General features: G+C 42.0%; 2 protein-coding genes across 3 annotated transcripts in view; one reads left to right on the top strand and one right to left on the bottom strand.

Annotated features, from left to right (window-relative positions):
• LOC138785607 (myosin-6-like) overlaps positions 1 to 17,889 on the bottom strand; it is a 452,023-nt gene that overhangs the window by 261,742 nt on the left and 172,392 nt on the right. The gene's annotated exons all lie outside the window — the stretch shown is intronic.
• The window catches only part of LRRC2 (leucine rich repeat containing 2), a 183,101-nt gene that overhangs the window by 32,830 nt on the left and 132,382 nt on the right, over positions 1 to 17,889 (top strand). For both annotated transcript variants that reach the window (XM_069961713.1, XM_069961714.1), the window contains exon 2: positions 12,398 to 12,552. In XM_069961713.1, the coding sequence (XP_069817814.1) occupies positions 12,428 to 12,552 (125 nt within the window). In that variant the 5' untranslated portion in view covers positions 12,398 to 12,427. The remainder of the gene's footprint in view (positions 1 to 12,397; positions 12,553 to 17,889) is intronic.

The raw sequence follows: 17,889 nt of genomic DNA, 5'->3' as shown, positions 1-17,889 counted from the left end.
CATGGCAATGTGGAAGCATAAATGACAAGTTTTTATGTTGCCGTATGTGATGCAAATGGACAAGGGAACTCCCCTCACAGGGAGGGGAAAACTCTCGTCAGATAGATCACATGATCAGCTTACAAAATATACAAAGTACCTGAACGAGAAATAAATAACAAAATTATTTTACATAAATACATAAATGACGCTGATTATTATCAGGCCAAAAAGTTAGTAAATATATAGCAAATCTGATTTATAGTTCAAACCTTTCGGGAATCTTGTATCTAGCAAGAGAATCCACAGGGCTTCTCGTTTGCGCAATAGTGAGGTCCAATTACCACCTCTCCTGGGTTGTTTAACCCTTTCAATTGCGCTTATGCGGAGACTATTAGTGTTACCAGCATGGCAGTCTACAAAGTGTTTAGATAAACCTGATAGCGGTCTGCTCGATCTGCCGAGAAACGTGACCTTATATCTGTTAGGTGTTCCCCCACTCGGATCTTGAGTTTTCGTGTGCTAGAGCCCACATATTGGACATTACAAATGTTACAATGTGCTACATATATAACATGGGTAGTATTGCAATTAATAAAAGACTTTATTGTGTAATTACGGCCTGTGCTACATGATTTAATGGCATAGCTTTTTTCAGTGAACTGACAAAGGCCGCACCGCGGTACCGCACATCTAAAAAATCCCTGTACTGAAAGCCAGTTACGTGCTCCTTTGTCAGATTCACCGGATGATATATCACTGGGTGCTAGCAAGTTACCCAACATTAATCCACGTTGTGCTACACACCTAATGCCAGCCTTAAGGACTAATTCACATCTTTTGTCATGATAGATTAGAGGAAGATATCTATTCACAATTTTACATATGTCCTGAAATTGGGGACTGTATCTGGTGGAAAAAACTATTGGATTTTGTGGAGACTGATTGGTTTGGATTGGTTCACATTCCAGTTTAGTGTTTCATATCTGTCTTGTAAATGAAAAGAATGGTCCTTTCTTTCCGCTATACCCCTCGCTCTATTGATTACATGGTGTCTATACCTGCTGAGTAAGAGGCGATGGGTAAGTTGTTCTGCCTGATGTGAATAGACCTCTTTATCTGAACAGTTACGTGTAAGGCGAATAAACTCTCCTATGGGCAAGTTTCTTGTAACGTGTGGTGGGTGGCTACTTGTGGCATGGAGCACCCCGTTCCCTACACTTGGTTTTCTGTAAATTTCAGAGTGAATTCTCCCTTCCACAAACTTCAGGGTAACATCCAAAAAAGAAATAGACACAGGTTCAAACTGAAAAGTAAAACTAAGGTTAAGTGTGTTGTTGTTGATAAAACACACAAACTCGACAGCCTCCTCATGTGAACCACGCCATATCAGGAGGAGGTCATCTATGTAGCGTCCATACCAGGCCACCAGGCCAACAAAAGGGTTATGGACACTACATAGATAGACCTCCTCCCAATAGGCCATAAACAAATTAGCCAAAGAAGGGGAAAAAGACGCGCCCATAGGGCAACCAAGTATTTGTAGAAAAAAATCCTCTCCAAACTGAAAAAAATTATTAGTCAGCAAGAAATCAGTAACTTTAAGTATAAATTCACACAGAACATTGCTGTAGTTACTATATTTTCTGAGGTGATGTGCCAAAGCAGTAATAGCGGCATCATGGGGTATGTCCGAATAAAGAGGGACTACGTCACAAGACAGCCTGGATACATTGTCAAGCACTTGAAGATTTTCTATATTGGCTAGAAAACTTTTGCTGTCTCGAACATACCCCATGGTCCGAACTGCCAACGGTTGCAATAAATTGTCCAACCATACGCAAAGTCTTTGCAACAAAGAATTAATACCAGAAACAATAGGGCGTAACGGTGGGGTAAAAACATTTTTGTGGGTTTTAGGTAACGCATGAAAAATAGGAATAACAGGGAAGGGGGGGGGGGGGGGGGGGGGGAGATAAACACGCTGTTTGTCATTCAGAATATTGAGCTCCACTCCTGTGTCCAACAAATCTTGCAATTTATTGCTGATAATCCCAGTTGGATCACACGGTAACTTTTTATAAGTTGCCGTCAGGGGCGTAGCTAATGTCTCCTGGGCCCTGGTGCGAGAGGCCAACTTGCCCCCCCCCCTCCTTTCACGACCAAGTGATGCTATTGGTGTGTATATGTATATATATGTATATATATATATATATATATATATATATATATATATACATACACACACACACACACACACCAAGTCAGATATTACCAATAACACCAGCATATAGGAAGAGAAAGTATTATCACCGTACATATTACCGCCATACTGTTACCGACCAAATCCTGTATACTGAGACCAATATTACCAGGAATACCAGTATATAGGAAGGAAACATTACTGCCACACCACAACCACTACCATCACCACCATATTGTTACTGACCAAGTCCAGTATACTAAATCACCTCATCCAGTCATATAGAGGTGGCCCCAGCTCTATACAGGTTCTATACACCATATACATTACAGTGCAGTTATATCAGGTGACTCACAGGAGACGTCTTCTCTGATCGGAGATCTTTCCTTTCCATCTTCTCCATCTGTCCTGGGCCGTTATGAGAACTTCTCTGAGCCACGAATCCACAGAATCTGCCAGACAGACATATTAGGCTTCTCACTCTGGTACCATCCTCATCTCTATACACACTGCACATCTGTACTGTCCCCTTTACACCCTCATTTAGTGGGTAGCCCTGACTCTATGTGACCCCCTAATAATATATGCCCCCTCTGTGTATTCCCTCTCCCCATGTTGCCCCCCCAAATAGATGGCCCCTCTCCCCCCATAATGCCCTCATTATAGATGGCCCCCTCTCCCCCCACCCTCCCTTATAGGTGGCCTCCTCTCCCCCCACCCTCCCTTATAGATGGCCTCCTCTCCCCCCTCCATATAGATGGCCCCCTCTACCCCCTCCCTAATAGATGCCCCCCTCTCTCCTCACCCTCCCTTATGGATGGCCCCCTCTCCCCCCACCCTCATAGATGCCCCCTCTTTCCCCCCACCCTCATAGATGCCCCCTATTTCCCCCCACCCTCATAGATGCCCCCCTCTTTCCCCCCACCCTCATAGATGCCCCCCCTCTTTCCCCCCACCCTCATAGATGGCTCCTCTTTCCCCCACCCTCATAGATGCCCCCTCTTTCCCCCACCCTCATAGATGCCCCCTCTTTCCCCCCACCCTCATAGATGCCCCCCTCTTTCCCCCCACCCTCCTAGATGCCCCCCGTCTTTTCCCCCACCCTCCTAGATGCCCCCCTCTTTCCCCCCACCCTCATAGATGCCCCCCGTCTTTCCCCCCACCCTCATAGATGCCCCCCGTCTTTCCCCCCACCCTCATAGATGCCCCCCGTCTTTCCCCCCACCCTCATAGATGCCCCCCTCTTTCCCCCCACGCAGCAGGCTGATAAAAAAACAAAAAACAAAATTAACTCACCTGACAACGCGCTCCCATGTTGATCCTCACTCCTCCTGGTCTGTCCGCTGCTGCCGGGGGTGTCGCGTCTTATCCCCGGCAGCGTGCGCATCCCAGAGCTCCCTGCGTGACGGAACCGGAAGTCAGGGCCCAAGGCGCGCAGGGAGCTCTGAGATGCGCGTGCTGCCGGGGGTAAGACGCGACACCCCCGGCAGCCGCGCAGCAGCCGGGGGAAGACGGAGCCGGACTCTTTTGACCGCAAGCAAAACAATGCTTGCGGTCACAAGAGTGATTGATCGGGGGGGCCCCCGCGGGCCCCACTTCGTGGTGGACCCGGTCGCGGCGGCGACCGCCGCGACCGCGGTAGCTACGACACTGGTTGTATCCAGGATGCTACGGACCTCTCGTACATATAAGTCCTTATCAAGGATGACTACGGAACCCCCTTTATCTGATTTTCTAAATACTAGATAGGGATTATTCCTAAGCTCTGTCAATGCCAAACGTTTTTTTCTAGTTAAGTTATCTCTGTGAATATTATCCCCAGAGTGAGTATATAAATCAGTAAGGGCTTCTTCGATCCTGTGTTGGAATAAATCCATCCCAGAAGTTCTGGATTGCACAGGGTGGAAGATAGGATTAGGTATAGTCAAGCGATCACTAGTGTTGGTGATGTCATGTTCATTGTTAAAACCTGATGCCTGCAAATCAGAAAGCCCTTGAATACATAGCTGTTCAGAAAATTACAGATTAATAGGAATGGTACCCCTACCCACTGCATTTAAATCTGGCCCGTCAGCATTAATTGTTTGCAACGCATTGTTGATAGGTAAATCAAAATCACATTCCTCTGGCACATTAGACTTAAAATGTCTTTTAACAGTTATTTGACGTACAAACTTATTCACATCCTGAATGGTATCATATAGGCAGAATTTTTTGGAAGGGACAAAAGTCAGGCCAAGAGACAGTACCTTCAATTGATCACATGTGAACGTACAGGCCGACAGATTATAGATGTCTAAGGCAGGAGGGGTTACCATCTCCTGCGAGCTCCCCCGTAACCTCCGTGATCGGTGCTTCCACCCGGCCCGGCGGGTTGATGGACTTTTTTGTCTGTGTGCTCTCAGTTGTTTCTCTAGAGCGCGTAACAGGGGGGTCACGATAAAAGTTTCTTTTCTTGTTTCTGTGGCGAGCCCCACCAGTTGGATTACGGTTTCTGTAAGTAGAAGGCTTAACTGCCTCATCCTGTTCAGAATAGTCCGTTCTGACACAGATTTTTGGCCAGTAGATGCTTGGTTAGAATTCTTTAAGATTGGTGGTAGAGATCGCTGGATACGTCGTTGTTCCCACCAAGTGGTGTAAACTGTGTCAGTGGAATAATCCTTTAAAACCCGATTAAATTTGATCTTCTTGCTTTCAATTATATCATTTTCCACCTCTACTAGTGATTTGTTTGTCTGTTCCAACATTGCGGAAAAACCAGGGATGTGATTAAATTGCTGATAATAATCAGCGTCATTTATGTATTTATGTAAAATAATTTTTTTATTTATTTCTCATTCAGGTACAGTACTTTGTATATTTTGTAAGCTGATCATGTGATCTATCTGACGAGAGTTTTCCCCTCCCTGTGAGGGGTGTTCCCTTGTCCATTTGCATCACATACGGCAACATAAAAACTTGTCATTTATGCTTCCACATTGCCATGATTAAGAGGTAGAGCCTCGCAACGAGTCGGCGTTTTTTAGCTCACTGTTCACACTTTTTGTTTTGTTTTTTATGTTTTGATGCTGGAATAAAGAATCTTACATTTTAAGAAGCTGTGGATATTTACCTTTTTCAGAGTTCATGTCCTGTCTGTGATAAGGAGGAGAATGTAAAAGTCCTTCCTCTAGGACCCACACTTATGTTTAGATAGCAAAGGTGGTCAGGAAGCAACAAACAACCGAAATGGGCAATTTGCATAACTTCCATTGACTTAAATAAGAGTTGCGCGAATGGTGTAGCGTGTGGACTATGCAATTTCTGCAAATTCCATTAGCAATAGCAAGTCAACCAGAGTTAAACACATTGGGGGACATTTATCATTTGCACCTTTTTTTGCGAATATTTTTATCACTGTGCACTGGCTTATATGTTTGCAGCCTAGTCAAGTATTTATTAACATATGAATGTTGGTTCATAAATCACCTATCATAGCTTCCCTGGCACTGTGCATTTTACTGCAGATATTCATAAATTGACCTTAGTTTGGAAAATTCCGCTACCCTGGGACTGGAGTACAGATGCGAATAAATATGCAACATTTCCAAAATTCACACATGATAAATCACAGCTAAGAGAATTCTTAAAGGGAACCTGTCACCCCCCGTACCGGGGTGACAGGCTCCCGACCCCCCGTTAGAGACCCCTATACTTACCTCATCCCGCAGGGTCCCGCTTCTGGATTCGGTCGGGTGATGAAGATCTCAGCCGCTGCAGCCCGACGCGCGCGCTGAGAGATGAGTCCAACACCCATAGAGAATGACAGGAGAGTCCAGCGCTCCGTCATTCTCTATGAGCGTTGGACTCATCTGTCAGCGCGCGCGCCGATTTGATTTGTCATGTGTGCCCACATAAATCAAGAAGAAAAAAAAACAGGCGTTAGCTGTCATATTCACACATACACCGGGCTATACTGTTTAGTAAACCTGACGAAGGTCTGTGCACATCACACAAAAGCCAAAAATTGCTAAGGAGCACCTGAAAAGATTAAGAGTTTAAACATTTTAATTTATGTTTAAAATATGTTTATTTTTTTTAATTTATTTTTTTATAAAATGGAAAAGGGGGGTTATTCAAACTTTTATTAGGGGAGGGGGTTATATTTTAATAAAAAAACTTTATTTTATTTTCACATACAGTAATTAGAAGGCCCCCCGGGGGACTTCTATATACACAGCACTGATCTCTCATTGCTGTGTATTTAATAGAGCACTGATCCATCAGATCTGTGCTCTATTACAATGGGCTGCTGCAGACCATCTACATGGACTGCCGAGCTGGGATCAGCGTCATTCTAATGCTAAGCCCCGGCCAGCTCATTACAACGGATACCCCACTAGACACCAGGGACAGGGGACACATACACTATTCTAATGCAGCTGTCAGCTTTGACAACTGCATTTGAATAGTTAATTAGCCAGCCGCGGCAGAATCTTAAGGGAGTTCTCAGTGAGAATTCCGTAGAGTGGACATAACCTAATTCACTGTCTAGTAAAGATTTTACCTCAGTCTCTGGCTAGTTAGGTGCATGTTACCATGCAGGGCACCTTAACCTCCATCAGCCAGGAGACGTATACACTCAGGGAGTGCCCCAGGGACTATTACCGCCATGAACCTAAATGTAATCCCCCTCTTTATTACACCAGTCCAAGGAGAATGGGAGGTATGGGGGAAAATATCCCAGTGAACCAGACCATGACAACTGAGAACTACAACCCACTCTAAGATTTATCCATGCACCTACATTACAACCGCCCCTTATGTTACTTGAGAGGGTGACTTGAAGGGAGAAATAAACCGGACCCACCTATTTACAGTATGTGTACTACGTCTATGAGGGTGTAATATTATTTCTATTTTCAGCACATGTATACAAATGAGGGATGTACACTTGAGGAGCTATTGCATTGTACATACATCTACCGGCAGGGAATATTGCCATGAATTGCTCTCCTTACATGAAGCAGCACTGCTGTTTATGCTAGGGTGGGCAAAGCCAAGGCCATATTTGGAAAGCCTGAAATCCCTGTGTATAAAGTACCCAGGCTCCCATACACTGCTTGATACTTGTCCCCCATTTACACAGAAAGATTATGTGACAGATTATCTGCCAAAGATTTGAAGCCAAAGCCAGAAACAGACTATAAACAGAGATCAGGTCATAAAGGAAAGCCTGAGATTTCTCCTCTTTTCAAATCCATTCCTGGCCTTGGCTTCAAATCTTTGACAAATGATCTGTCTGATAATCTTTCTGTGTAAATGGACCATAATGCTACGTTTACACGAAACGATAATTGGCCTGATCGTACGATTAAGGATGTCGGAGTAACAATTTATTTTTTTTCATAACGATCAGCATTTAGACGGTACAATATATCTTACGGAAAAATCGTTTTGCGATCGCGTGCCCGCAGCCCTGCCCCCCGCTCATCCACAGCCCGGCCCCACAGTAAACCGCAGCCCCCTGCGCCGCCCCCGCCGCTCCGATCGCCCCCACCACCGCTGCCGCCGCTCCGACCCGTTTGTAATTCCCGCCTCATGGGCATGGCAGCACTGATTGGCTGAAGAGGGGAGCCGGGAATTTCAAACGGCTATAAATACAGGTGAACAGGGCCTGCCACTAGAGAGAGCAGAGAAGCCACTAGACAGGAGAAGATGCTGTAAGACCAGCATACTAAGAAAAAGCAGATGACCACAGGACAGAGAGATCTGGCAGGTAGGGGATAATAGACATGACCGCATGCCATTACTGTGTAGGTCCCAGAGGTGGGACCTGCATCTAAGGGACATTTATGACATATCCTGTGGTTATGACATAAGTGTCCCAGTTGGGTATACTCCTTTAAGGAGCTTGCAGATTCTGCTGGCCATTTCTGGATCCAGGCAATAAAGAATGGTGTTGTAACACTGCTGGACAAAACCCAGTGGCAGAGCTGTCCTGACCGCTCCTCTGCTGTGCTCCATGCTCATCTTGGGGCTGCTTATGTCTTCCAGTGTCTTCTTCCTCTTTCTGCTGCACTGACACCTGTGGCCACTAGGGTGAGCGGGCAGCCATATGCTCTGGCTTTATAGAGGCAGCTTGCTTCCACCTGGTACTGCCATCTGCAAATACAGAGCCATCTGCACCTATTTAAACTAGCTCCACCTGCCTCCACCTTCCTGAACTTGAAGCCTTGAAGCCGCCTGCCTTAACATTTTGCATGCCTGACTACAATTTATGTCTTATCCCAAGTACTGCACCGACTTTCACACTGACAATTCGGACTGCTGACCACATAAACTCTACCAGTTCCCTGGTGCCTTATGCCAGAACCAAGTTTGTGGAACAACCTGGTGTCCTCTAGTTGCAGAAGTCCAGCTTCCACATCCTAGAGCAGAATAAAGAGTGAAGACATAGAGGGAACTTGGACTCTTCTCCCTGGTGTGTACCAAAGCCAAACCGATTGAGCAGTACAGTGGGTCCACACTCGCTGTCTGTTGGGAATTGGGAATACCCTTCTCACCCTTCTAGAAACTAGTGAAGTTAAACATACTCAAGTAAACATGCACAGTATGGCAATACACCGACTTTGTGCCCTATTTATGCTTCATTGCATAAATATCAGAGTATATTTATAATAGTCACTCTGTAACACTTAGGCTATGTTCACACTAAGCAAAAAAAGAGAAAAGCCATATGCTTTATCTTTTTAAAAAGACAGCCATTATTACCACATTTAAATTGACCGTTATGCAATGCATTGAAGTCAATGGAATGATGGCTACCCAATGCACACAGTATATTAACCCCTAGATGACCCTAGACATACAGTTACGCCATGGAAGTCTGTCACCAGACGACCCAGGGCGTAACTGTACGTCCTGGGTGTTCCTCCTGCTATGACGCGCGCTCCGGAGCGGAGCGTGCATCATAGGAGGTGGCGGCCGGCTGCAGTGAGCAGCCACCACCTCACCGTTAATGACAGGCTGCAGTGATTGCGCTGCAGTGTGTCATTAACTCCTTAAATGCCGCGGCCGCAGCGTTTAAGTGTAAGTGACAGGGGGAGTCCCCTGTCACTTACCAATCGGGACTTCCGCAGTGTGTCCCGATCGTTAAAGCGGACTGCCGGAGGTCTCTCATCTGCCTCCGTACGGTCCGATCGGCGATCTGTTCACTGAGCCTGCACAGCCAGGCTCAATAAGCAGATCACCTATCACACAGATCAATGCTATGCCTATGGGTCCGTTTACACACACAGATTATCTGACAGATATCTGACAGATTTTTGCAGCCAAAGCCAGGAATGGACTATAAACAGGGAACACGTTATAAAGGAAAGACTGAGATTTCTCTTTTTTTTTTCAAATCCATTTCTGGTTTTGGCTGCAAAAAACTGGCAGATATCTGTCAGATAATCTGTGTGTGTAAATGGACCCTATGGCATAGCAATGATCAGTGTGTGTAATCAAACTAATGAATGTAAAAGTCCCTCAAAGGGACTTCAAATGTGTAAAAATCACTATTACACTACCCCAAAGCCCCTCCCCCAATAAAAGTTTAAATCACCCCCCTTTCCCATTATATAAATAAAACATATAAAAATGAATAAATAAACATATGATATACCGTAGCGTGCGTAATTGTCCGATCTATTAAAATATAGCAAGCGTCATTGCAAACGGCGAACACGAAAAGAGGGAAAAAAGTGTGCGGATTATCGATTTCATGTTACATTATATATTTTAAAAAATGTATAAAAAATGATCAAAACGTCCAATCTTTACAAATATGGTATTAATAATGGCTAAAAAAAAAAAGACGCCCCATACAGCCCCGTGGGTGAAAAAATAAAACTGTTATAAGCGTCACAATAGGCCCATTTTATTAATAATTAATTGGCAAAAAAAGGATTTCATTAAAAAATATATATATACTATTAGAGAATCTGTGTAAAACTACATATGGTTGTGTTTGGACTGACCTATCGAATAATGGTATCATGTCGCTTTAACCATATAAAGCATTACTTAGACACAGGAACCCCCCAAAAGTTACCATATTGCATTCTTTTTTTACGATTTAACCAATTTATATCTTCATAAATAATAATTTTAGAATCCCGTCATACATGTTATGGTAAAATGAAAGACGCCATTACACAGTACACCTATTCCTGTAAAAAACAAATCCTTACATGGCCCTGTAGATAGAAAACTGAAAGTGCTAGAGCTCTTAGAAGAGGAGGAGGGAAAAGAGAAAATAAGATCCTGGTCCTCAAAGGGTTAAATAACGATAATCAAATTAATGATCATGACAATTATTTCCGGACATCGTTTCAAACAACTGACATTTTTTTTAGTTGTTCACACACAGTTTTCTCTTTTTACCGTCCTTTCACCATCTTTACTATTAAACCCAATGGACTTTTCAATTAAAGACTCACCCAAAGGGCAATCAGTCCAACACAAGTAGAATAATGTACCAACAGCCATCATGGCACTGACCGTTGGCCAAACCACAAAATGCCTGACGTAATTTTGAACTCAATATGACGGAAATCATTGTAAATAATAACTGGAAAAAAACGTCATGTGGACATAGCTATACAACATGAAAATTATGCTCTTACCCCACTTGTATAGCAATGATATACATCCAAGTTCAAAATTAAAACAAAGGTATATGAAATCCTTCTAAAGAATGAAAATATGAGCGATATACTGAGGATTAGGTTATATACAGTATTTTTCTACTTCTCAACTACTTACAATTACTTTACATTTGCTAAGAGTATGCCAAAAGTTATAAAGAGAATTAACAGATGGATTGCAAAGTGTTATGTAATATTTATTAGATATATTAGAAGAAATATGTTACAGTGATAAAAACCCCTTCAACTTAGGACATATGTTATATAAACTAATTAAAAGAAGGAAATTTTTCTCACAATGGAACCAGCAAGAAAATATAAGACACAATATTTGTGCATACAATATCACTTGTTTTTGTACATAAATATACTTTATATATCCTCAGACACACTAGAAATGTTAGTGTATAGTAAAATGCGATGGTTCTGCGATTGTGCCCACTGTTTTGAAGAGAATTGAGGGTGTAGGGACATGGACGAGTGTGAACAAAGCCTAAAGGACGCAGGCCATGCTATTTCTAGCAAGGGATCCAACTTACCAATCGGTGAGCTGGGCTGATACAGATTACTACTGACTAGGGATGGTCCGAACCTGCCGAGGTTCGGGTTCGTATGAACCCAAACGCTCGGCAGCAGATTCCTGCTGTCTGCCTGCTCCATGGAGCGGGCGGATCCGGCGGGAGTAACGCCTGGAAAACTGGGATACAGCCTATGGCTATGGCTGTATCCCAGTTTTCCAGGCAGTCCTCCCGCTGGACCCGCCCGCTCCACGGAGCGGGCAGACAGCGGGAATCATTGCCGAGGGTTCGGGTTTGTACGAACCCGAACAAAACTTGGTTCGGACCATCCCTACTACTGACAGGCTCCCGAACAGGAAGAGTTTCTGCACAATGAGCAGGAATAATATAGAGATGAAAAAGAGGTAAAACTAAAATTGTTGAAGTGTCTCCATTTATGCATGTATCCACATTTTGTCGCACTTTGTATAGCTTCATATGTCCTGGATAACCTCTATAAGCTCAAAAAATTATACACATATACAGTACTAATGCACCATTCCACAGATTGCTGTAGTACGGTGATGTAAAAAAGTATTGGCTGCCTTCCCAATCTCTTTTTTTTATGTTTTTCACCATTGAAACAGTTGTTTCAGATCAACAAATTAAGAAAAACACAAAATGCTGATTTAATTTAAGTTATTCTAACTAAAATAGTTTTCAAGCCTAGCGGGTCTTACACAGTAAAGTAGTTGTCCTTTTAACTACAAAATCAACCACCTAATTAAATTTGTTTTCTATAAATGCATTTCCAATACGTTTCCCATAAACTTCACCGACAAGCCAAATATCCCTATCTTTTTGTGAGTAGAGGGGTGGTGATTGAAGGAAATTCCAACTTTGACAGTTGTTCTCTAAATATTATTGATGTAGCTTTAAATAAAGGATAGTTCTAGTGGTACAAAATACAAGAATGCTGTTTCAATGTAAAAGAACAAAAAATTTTGTTGTAACAATTATGTTATTTATTTTACCTGTCCCCATAGCTCATATTCAACCAAATTGGATGTAAGGCCATGACGTTTGAAGTTATTGTTGTTGACTTTTCCAAAATAAGAGGACTTTGGGAAAGACGTGTTAAGAAGTATAAAGAGAGATGCAAAAAGGAGAAGGAAAGGCTAGAAACGAGTGCCTTGCAAAAGTAAGTATAGTCATATAGTTCACACATAACATCAAAATTAGAGATGAGTGAATTTACAGTAAATTCGGGTTTGTGAAACCCGGAATGCTTGGCATTTGACTCCTGGTTGCTGGAAAAGATGGTTTCAAGAATCTAAACTCACTGTAAATTCACTCATCTCTAATCACTATGATCACTGTTTCAAAAAGTAGAAACTCGAGAGAAACTTTGTTAGTTAATTAGTGAAAACAGAACTGGTGTTTAATTGCATCAGGTGTCAAAAAAAGTACAATGTTTCAACTGCCTCTTGCAGTCTTTTTTGAATTGACACTTTTGACACTAGCAAACTCCCACTAGATCCAACTCTTATCTTGTTATGGATCCCCTCTCCATCGTTTACTCAAACCAAAAATAATTTACCTACTATCCTGTTGTCGGCGGCAAAACTGCTCATCCCAATTCATTGGAGGGATGAATCTCCACCCACATTGTGTGAATGGGTTGAAAAAGTCCAGCAAATTGCTCGCTTTGAGGAGTTGTGCAGCTGGGAAACAGGAACTTATGACAAGTACCTAAATTTGTGGGAGCCATGGCATAAATTTTACAGAAATTACTTATCTGACTCACCAACTCCTTGAGACGTTGTATTTGTATTTGTTCATTGTGGATTTGACATTCTTCTATTGAGGCTTTCCAAACTCTAAGGTTTCTGGCACTCACTTATATTCCCTTATTCTCTATCTAATTCATTAATGCTCCACTTGCTGATCAACTCTGACAACACAAGGTTCCTCAGTTCTTATTCTATTCTAGTTTTTGATTAAGTTTTTGACTGCCAATCATCTGTTGCCTACTACAAAATGTATGTCCCCCCTTTGTTTGTTTGTTTTTTTTGTTTGTAGGAGAATGTGATATTTACGATCTCTGTTATTTTTTTTTTGTTTTTGTTTTTGATGTTTGCCCTATTCTATTTGCTGAGCTTACATCGGCACAAAACTGTATAAAACAAGTGATCTTGATCAATGCAAGGGACATCGTATCAACTATGTACTTGGTGCTAGGACCTGCGCGTCCTAATTGTAATTATTATTTTTCTGGAAGATGTTCCTTATTTTTTCCTGATCACAATAAAAAATTTGTTTGGAAAAAAAAAAAAAATTGACACTTGAGAAAGACTGCAAGAGGCAGTAGTAACACTGCCATTTTTTTGGCACTCAATGCAATAAAACACCAGTTCTGTTTTCACTAATTAACAGAGTGCTGCAGTTTCTTTGGATTTTATACACTGTGACCTTTGGATCCTGGCCTGTACTGTGTGCACCCTATCAAGTCGCTGAAAGTTGTAATGTTGTCTCTGCATACTGTTTCAAAAAGTAGATTTGCAGCTAAGTTTATCTGTCCAAACCATGCAGGATATTCTCATGCTTCATATTCACAAGGTTCTTACCTATTAAGGCTATGTTCACACAACGTGAGAGACCGGGAGGATCTTTCTGGCTGCAGGGTTCTGATGCGGGCACATCAACGTGCGCCCGCATCGGAACTCCCCACAGCACATAATGAAGCAAGCAGACGGATCTGCTAGCTTCATTGTGTGAACTGACAGGGTTTTCTACGGCCACAATGCACTGAATTGTGGCCGCAGACAACTGACATGTCAGTTATTTGCGGGTCCGCATGGGATCCCGGCTGGAGTGTATATGATGTGTATATGCTCCAGCCGGAATCCCATAGCAGATAAAGCTATGTTCACAGGCGCATAAAGTACAGCCGTTATGAACATAGACTAAATCTAACAACATACAGGTATTGTGGTATGGGTAGCAAAATGTTTATAGGTTTAAATCTAGCCACGGTCAACATTTGTGTGTTGTTCATCTCATGTTTGTATGGGGTTTTTTTGGGTTCTCCAGTTTTCTCCTGCACTTCAAAAACATATCCTTAACAAAAATCCAGATGAGTCAAAACATTGCACTCACAGCGGGCATCTACCATCTGACTCCTGAAGGACTTATTGGGACCAGGTGCTACTGGACCCCTATTGTATGACATGTCGTAGAGACATGTCCAAAGATGTTTACACTCAGACCCCCTAAGTTGCAGTGACAGAACTGGGAAAAAACAAGATAAGCTAGCAATGTCTAGTGATTGGTAAGGGCTCTGAGACTCCAACTGTTTAAAACTTTTGACATGTCCTTACATGACAAATGTTTTTGAAATGACACAGCCCATTTAAATAAACACTGGATTTTGACTTCTTGATTCTCTCAGTTCAGGTTACATCTTGCATTGACAATCCAGGTCTTTTCTTTGAAATTCCCTTCTAGAGTATACAAGATGAAGATGATTTTCTCATCCACTACTCAGTATATAAAGGATACCTTAGAATTAGTGGTCTTTTTAAATGGAAACTATCAGCAGGTTAGACAAATCTAACCTGCTGTTAGCTCCCTATTGTGCACGGGGCACTGAGGACGAAGGATGTCCTTTACCGTCATCCTTGGCACCGTTAATGTGCAGTTTTTATGTAGTGTTCTGTCCGGTAGGGCCGTTGGGAGCACTTCCCTGCCCCCAGAGCACCGATCCAGCCCTACCTTACCGGACAGAGCACTACATTAAAACTGCACAGGAACGGAGCAGAGGATGAAGGTAACACACATACCTTCATCCTCGGTACCCCGTACACAACAGGGAGCTATCAGCAGGTTATATTTGTCTAAGCTGCTTATAGTTACCCTTTAAATGTATCCTTTAAACTGTAACCATTTCTTAATTTTTGTGCTGCTTCAGAGCTTTTAGAAGAAAAAAGGCCAGATCGATGCATTTTATCATGTTACACACAGACTTGCAGATAAGGAACAATATGGAACATCAGCAAAGATTTATGAGAATAACCTTATTTTTACATATTATGATACATACTGTATAAGACATTAAAGGAACTGGAAAGATCAATGATTTGCCAGCAGCAAACAACTGGTTGGATTTCAATTGAAAGTTTCTTTTTTGGGCAGCACATCAGAGAACTTGTGCTCAGGGGAGGGATTTGGCTTCAGGCAATAAATGTTTTTAAGGAAAGCTAAAATTAAAATAAAATTATCCTCACTTCTAAATAGTTGAGGTGCCCTAGTTGTCAGCCTATTGTGTTACTTTTAACTTTTTCTTATTCATTAAATCTTTATGCAACTTCTGCCGTGACACTAAAAATTGCATTAAAGCTATATAAATTATACACACTTGCCACTGTATTTGCCATGCAATATTTCTCAGACAGATTAATATCTGCTCTCGAGAATGACAAGTCCCTCAGGGTCAACATGAAAGATTGCCCTAAAATACCATAAAATATTCGATCTAGAAGTTTTCTCACTGACATATTGGTTAAAGAAGATTAGATGTAAAAATCAAATATTTTGTAAGCATATTCGTTTTTTTTTTAATAGGAGCTTTCCTGTTCCCCTACCGCACATGAGGACAATATACATAGAAATAAATAATATTCGGAATGATAAATGGAATTTCTATATATATAAAACAACATTGATCTGAAGTGTAATCTTAATTTTCCTTCTTGCATACAGGAATGACAGCTAAATGCACGGCCAGGATTTAGGTGCCTCTTCTAATACACTGACCAAAATGATTGCAGCAATTTATTTTCTAAGACAGAAATAGTCAGTTAGAAAATGATGCTTGTACAATCCACTGCATTACCTAACAAATTCCCATCGTGACAGCTACACCAAGCTAAAGCACCCAAACTGCAGAAAAAGCAAGACGGATAGAAATCAGCATTCAGAATGTATAGCCAAAGATGAAAGCTCCATCTCTCACATTAAAGGGAATTTATTATGAAAAGCCGGATTCTACTATTTAAGGAGTCGAAGTAGAAATCCACCTAGTTTCTACAATTAAACACAATTCAGTGAATCACAAGGCAAAAATAATCTGGCTGTGTCTACATGAGAATATCCACAGTTGTGATCTGCAAGCTATAGAGCTGTCTTAAAATGACAAATCCAAGCACCCTTTACAGCTGCAGGCTGCAGTTTTGCCCCAGTGAACAGCTGAAGGTTACCACAGGCCATGATGCTATCGACCAGAGGTTTCTAAGGTTTTGTAGGTCACAATTCAATTTCCTATAAGCCAGGTGGCATTGAACCAAAGAGAACATTAAGGCTATGTTGCCACACAGTATTTTTGCAACCAAAACCAGGAGTGGACTGAAAACACAGAATGGCTATGTTCACACACTGTTGAAATTGAGTGGATGGCCGTCATTTATCAGCAAATAACAGCTGTTATTTTAAAACAGCGGATGTAGTTTTAAAATAAAGGCAATTATTTGCCAATAAATGACGGCCATCCACTCAATGTCAACAGTGTGTGAACATAGCCATTCTGTGTTTTCAGTCCACTCCTGGTTTTGTTTGCAAAAAACTGACCAAAATACTGAGGAAAAATACTGTGTGTGAACATAGCCTAAAATGGAAAAAACATATTAAAGCATTACTATCACAAAAAAAAAAAAAAAATATTAGAGTCTTAGGGGGAGATTTATCAAACATGGTGTAAAGTGAAACTGGCTCAGTTGCCCCTAGCAACCAATCAGATTCCACCTTTCATTTTCAAAATAGCCTGTGAGGAATGAAAGGTGGAATCTGATTGGTTGCTAGGGGCAACTGAGCCAGTTTCACTTTACACCATGTTTGATAAATCTTCCCCTTAGTGTTCAAACTCCACTCATCATTACTTACTCCCCGGCTTGCTGCGTTATCTAACACATTGCAGAAGGCAGACTCCATCGCATCAGACAGAGCAGTGAGACGCTCAACGGATAGAGTTAGTAAAGTGCTCAACTGCATGCTTCTCACAGCACTTTCTAACAGTTGGTAGAGGTCCTCATGTATTGCCATATGTGGCTTCAAAATAACCAGATGGGAAACCATGACATGCACAATAAGAATTTATGATATCCTAAGGTCTGAACAGACCCTGACCAATAAAAACTTTTGACATGTATGTGTGATCTGTTAAAGGGCAACTATAATTTAAACAAACTTCTGACATGTCATAGTAACATGTCAGGGGCTTGTATCGGTGGGGTTCTTGGTGCTGAATGCCTCGCCAATTAGTAGAACAAAGGGGAAGAGTTCTGACCCATTATTTCTGATAAAGTAGTGGTGGATGGAATAATAATGGAGCCTATGGAACATTTGGAAATTGTGCCTACCGGAAGTTCCATAAGCTCCATTATATTTCCAGATAAAGGGGCGAGTGCTGCTGAGTGTGTCCGCCCCTTCATTTTATTAATCGTGGGGGTCTCAGTGCCTTACCCCCACTGATACAAACTTATGA

This window comes from Dendropsophus ebraccatus, chromosome 3 (genome assembly GCF_027789765.1).
Source record: "Dendropsophus ebraccatus isolate aDenEbr1 chromosome 3, aDenEbr1.pat, whole genome shotgun sequence".
NCBI lineage: Eukaryota > Metazoa > Chordata > Amphibia > Anura > Hylidae > Dendropsophus > Dendropsophus ebraccatus.
The sequence above is the reverse complement of the archived record's forward strand: the minus strand, read 5'-3'. Positions and strand labels throughout refer to the sequence as shown.